The 5,243-nt window shown below is 40.0% G+C and overlaps 1 protein-coding gene across 5 annotated transcripts in view; it reads right to left on the minus strand.

The window, feature by feature from the left end:
• The window catches only part of LOC128879286 (tight junction protein ZO-1), a 25,258-nt gene extending 20,345 nt beyond the window's left edge, over positions 1-4,913 (minus strand). For 3 of the 5 annotated variants that reach the window (XM_054128277.1, XM_054128278.1, XM_054128283.1), the window contains exons 1-2: positions 4,771-4,913; positions 3,864-4,081 (exon numbers count right to left, since the gene is read on the minus strand). In XM_054128277.1, coding sequence (XP_053984252.1) covers positions 3,864-4,016 — 153 coding nt within the window. In that variant the 5' untranslated portion in view covers positions 4,017-4,081; positions 4,771-4,913. Of the gene's footprint in view, positions 1-1,000; positions 1,431-3,863; positions 4,082-4,770 lie in introns of those variants that run through there. The other 2 variants (XM_054128281.1, XM_054128279.1) reach the window with 1 other exon arrangement.
• Positions 4,914-5,243: the final 330 nt, after the last annotated feature.

Below are 5,243 nucleotides of genomic sequence, written 5' to 3' on the forward strand. Positions count from 1 at the left end.
ACGTATGGGGTTAAAAGTTAACGTTAGGTGGAATTTCTTCAGAAAATCACCACTTGTTGCACAGAGATGCAACCTACAGTGATGGACAAAACCCTAGGCTTCGATTAAATCTGAAGTTTGCCAATGTGTTTCTCTCGTTTCCTTCTTTGGAAAATGTTCAAAAGAAGAAACGAGACAAACGTATCGACAAACTTCAGATTTATCGAGGACTAGGATTTTGCTCATCTCTGCCTATAGAATCTGAGAGTTTTTGCGCCCTCGGTATTCCACGGTTTCGTTCCATAACCCGAACTACCATTTTCCAAACTCGATCTGGATCTACAAGGACAAGTTCGAACCACTTGTAAACAGAACTTGTATACCGAGCAAGCGGGGAAACTTCGAGTGAAAAGTAATCTCGCTACGCTTGAAAAATCACTACCACGTTGTGTCAGCAGGGAACGAATTCCAATGATCCGAGTCACCCTCGTCCCGTCTAAAGAACTGTGAGAAAATTCTTTCGGAAACCAAAGGAAGCACCGCGACTTCCTCGACATCCAACAAAGAAGGACTCGACGATCGCGATTAAAACATCTTCAGATCTTTAGTTTTTCAACTTTTTAGGCATCGTTTCATCTAAAATTTCAGCAGTTTGCATTTAAAGATCGAATAAACGAAAACTTTTAATGCTTCGTTCACATCGATCCCAAATCTCAGCAATTGTTTACACTTGAAAATCGAACGTCGTTAATACAATCACTGCTTTAAACCTATCCATACTAATTAAACAGAAATCAAATTTAACGTAAGAAAACCGAACTGTACCATGAAATCTTCACAGTTCGTCCTCTCTAAACTAAAACTACATCTACGCTAAAAATCCTCGCGTCAACGAATCCTATAGAATCCCATAGAATTCTACTACACGTACTCCTGCAAAAGCCATCGAACTCCATCCTCTAAACGTAAAAGAAAGGATGATAAAAAAAAAATCGAGGCGAAGGTCATCTAACATCCATACCTTCCAAAATCCTTAAAAACGTAAACGAGAAAACGTCTCGCGTGATGTCGAAAGTGTAGAGGCACGTAAATCTTACAGCGTTTGGAATAGAATATCCACGTATCGGAATTCCAAACGCGAGGCACACACAACGTTTAACACCACTTCGAGATTAACTTCCACTTCGAGATTCACGACGAGAAACTTCTGGTGTCGATGGTCGTTTACTAGCGCGCACGCGAACCCGTCTCGGTACGCACTGATCGAACGTTAATAAAAGTAGAGAGGCTAATCTCGCCACGGAAAGTAAAGAAATTCTCTTTCCCCGAAGATCGGCGCGTAGCTCGCCGAGCGTGGCTTGGCCGCGGCAGGTCGAACGCAGAGATCGGATGAGAAACGGGCTTGGCGGCTGCGGGGAAGAGCACGGGACACGTACAGACTCACCGGGAGCTTGGTCGCGAGTGAACGTGTCGCGAGGAGTGGGGGACGCTGGTGGGGACTGACGAACCTGCGCAACGGGGACCGGGGGGGGGGGTGTAGTGGGGAGTGGTGGGGGGCCGTCGTAGCATACGCGTGCCTGCGCACCGGTTTTCGGCTTCGCTAGTGATGGGCCCGATCTCGAGAGGACAACTTCACTTGTTATTCATTAAATGTTCATTGAATTTCATTCATGTTCACGAAATTCATTCTTTGCCTTTTCATTTTCAATTATTTATAAATTTAGGCCGAGTAAAATATTTATACCTTTTGTTACGTTAAATTAGAAATCTTGTAAGTTCTCGAACTGATTTATCTACAATGAAGCTATACTGGGTGTCCCAAAAATGTTGTAACACCTTGAAAGGGGTGGTTCGGGAGGTGATTTGTTCGTGAAATTCATTCTTTGCCTTTGCATTTTCAATTATTTATAAATTTAGGCCGAGTAAAATATTTATACCTTTTGTTACGTTAAATTAGAAATCTTGTAAGTTCTCGAACTGATTTATCTACAATTAACCTATACAGGGTGTCCCAAAAATGTTGTAACACCTTGAAAGGGTTTGGGAGGTGATTTGAAACAACTATTTCCTTACCAAAAATCCTGTCCGAGGCTTCGTTAAGGAGATATTAACAAAAAACCCCGGACCAATCAGAGCGCGATTATACCATTCGAGCGGCCGCCTAGCGCGTAGCCTACGTTCAACCGGCATACTCGCGCTCTGATTGGTCAAGCTTTTCTCTTAATATCTCCTTAACGAAGCCTCGGACAACATTTTCGCTAAGGAAAAAGTTGTTTCAAATCACCTCCCGAACCACCCCTTTCAAGGACCTTCAACATTTTTGAGACACCCTTAAGGCCGAACGCACACGGGCGCGACAGATTTGAAATTAATATTGCAAACCGTTCGCGCTCTTTGTTTTACCTACTCAACTATCTTTGTTTTACCTAGATCCACGGTCGCATGCAACTATGTAATTTCAAAGTGGTTTGAAACTGATCAGTTGCACCCGTGTACGATCGGCCTACAAGTACAATATTCGTATAAATACATTCTAATTGCCACCAGGTTGAGACTTAAATTATATGTGTGCATATACGTACACTATAATCAGAGATTAGATCGATGACTAGACTGACCTTAAGTTTTAACACAAAATGTTAAAGACTTACAAGCGATTGAATATACAGAGACACAGAATTTAATTTCTCCATTTTGTAATACACGCATTCTTAAATAGGTTTCTTTTTTACAGTTTGTTTGTTCTGCAAGACGGCGTGTACTCGTCTTGTTTGAAACACCCGTTATGTGAAAGTTACGTCGGCCGAGACGCACGTGCGCATAAAAGACGATGAATGCACATACCATGCACGGTCCAGTGCGAGATGTTCAAAGTTGCCAAATTGGCATGCGTACGAAGTAGGCAATAATTATGGGAGAAAGATGGAAATTGATTTGCCGACTCGGGCGATATATGTATGATTTACTATTTAGGTTAGGTTGTTGCAAAGTAAACACACGAAACTATCGGAGAAATTTATATGAATTAAATGATACGTTTGACGCTTACAAATAAGTGTTTCGTTATGAATATATATAAAAATAATGTATAAATATATACGTATATGAATATAAATTCACGTATATATTATAAATAAATACGTATATGAATATAAATTCGCGTATATATTATAAATATATACGTATATGAACATAAATTCATGTATATATTAATAACGAAACCCTTTTTTAAAAACATCAATCCTATCATTTAATTTAAACAAAATTTAATAAGAGATATGGTGTAAATACTTCTGGAACTGACTGTATACGTACGTTGAATTTTGCTTTGCATTATAGCTATTGAAAGAAAAGTTTTTCATTTTAGCCCCGTGTTGCACTTGTTCTGAATTGCGTAAAATATTGTGTGCTACCTGCGAATCTAGGAGAAAATTATAATAAAGGACACAAAAGACTGGTACCTGAGCTACGCCGACACATTCCAGCTGCTCGAGAGGTGTGTCATATTCCAGTCAAAGTGGCGCTTTTCTTTGTGTGCGTCTTCAGCGATGGCTTTGAGTCACGAATCGACTTAAATAGCATTTTTCTCCTACACTCTCGATACTTAATTTTCTATTTTAATTTTCCTCAATGAATCTATTTATTTCGTTCGCATATGTATACTAATGTTTCTTGTTGTATAAATTATAAATATATCGATATTTTCGAGAAGCGCAATTTGCAATATTTACACAAAACCCATCTATTTACTAAATAGTATTTAGCAGAGAAATATTTCGGCTAATACTGCTTCCGTCGAGTAATTGTCATTCGACTTTCTAAACGCCTTAATCGAAATATAATTACTTATTTATGTTCGTTTTCTTTTCAAACGGTTTGCTCACCTTCTCCCTCCGCCTATGTCTTTTAGATTGGCTTCCAGCCAAAAGAAAACTGTCGTGAGGCACGTGACTCTTCTTTCTTAGCAAATCTTTCTTCGCGACGCGTCCCTTCTTTTTTCTCTTCCCGCTGTGAAACAATTTGCCGAATATTTTCATCCTCCAGTCCTTTCCTTGTCGATAAGGTCAATTCCGTGTCGATCAGTAGTGAACCTCGTCAGGAACTAAATGATAAATATAAAATTAACGCGATATCGTATTCGAATAAAAATTTAAGGTCCTTGTGATTGAATAATTATCGCCTTGAAGTATGTTAAAGGAGGGGAGCAAAAATTATATAAATTTGTATTACGGTCTGAACCGACGCCTATATATTGCTTACCGCCGTGACTCGCGCGCATATCGGGTTGCCTGTTGCCAGGGGCATTTCAATATAAAACGTAAAAAGCAGTGATAAATAGTTTTAATTTACTTTGAGCATAAAACTATTCATTCTTCGCTGTAACTTTATAAATAGAATTAAACTAATCCACGCTAACTAGTCAGTGCGAAAAATAACTGTCTCTGTGTCCTAATTCGTTCCTCGAAACAATAAAAGTTTTCTGCAACTTCTAACTCGAAATGAAACCGAAAGGATTACATTGATAATGCTTTACGTTATAATACTCGATAGTCTAGCCTCTCGAACATACATCAAGGACGACGTGAGTGGAGTACATAATTAATAAGCAAAATATTAAAAAAAGAAAGAAACTCTCCAAGGTGACAAAAACATTAATTTAGACCGGTCCGAGCGATGCAATCATGCTTCGAATATTCTCGAAACCGTGGAATTTGCATAAATTACACAGCATTGCGTATCAGAGTTAATTAACGTATACACATCGTAAATTTTTAGAGATGAGGACGATACCTAGACGAAGATCACTGGAAACATATGTTCTCGCTCCTTGGTGATTGTCTCCTCGATGAAAGATTTCCTGGTTCACTCGTGTTGCCGGTTTTTTAACGATCACGACTCACCATCGGAACGCACAACGTCACGCGACGATATTCGATGACAAAATGAACGCAGCCAACCGTATTTGGAGCGTTTTGGCAGGAAGAAGTCGTAGAGAGGTGCAGTCTGGACGTCGATTCACGATGGGATAGAGAAGCAGAAGCACCATTTGAAATGTGGGCGGCTTCGTAGCGTGACTTATCACGGCGGGTGTTGCTGATATGGGATGAGCCGATGAAATATCTGTGTAACGTGTTGTCGACTCCGGAAGTACGATCAATCTATCGACCCGCTGAAGCCCCAGAATCACGGGCTGGCTTCGTATTCCCAGTCATTTAGACGGTGTTCTCTCTCCTCCATTCCGTTACCTGCAATTTACGTGGTGG

This window comes from Hylaeus volcanicus, chromosome 7, assembly GCF_026283585.1.
Source record: "Hylaeus volcanicus isolate JK05 chromosome 7, UHH_iyHylVolc1.0_haploid, whole genome shotgun sequence".
NCBI lineage: Eukaryota > Metazoa > Arthropoda > Insecta > Hymenoptera > Colletidae > Hylaeus > Hylaeus volcanicus.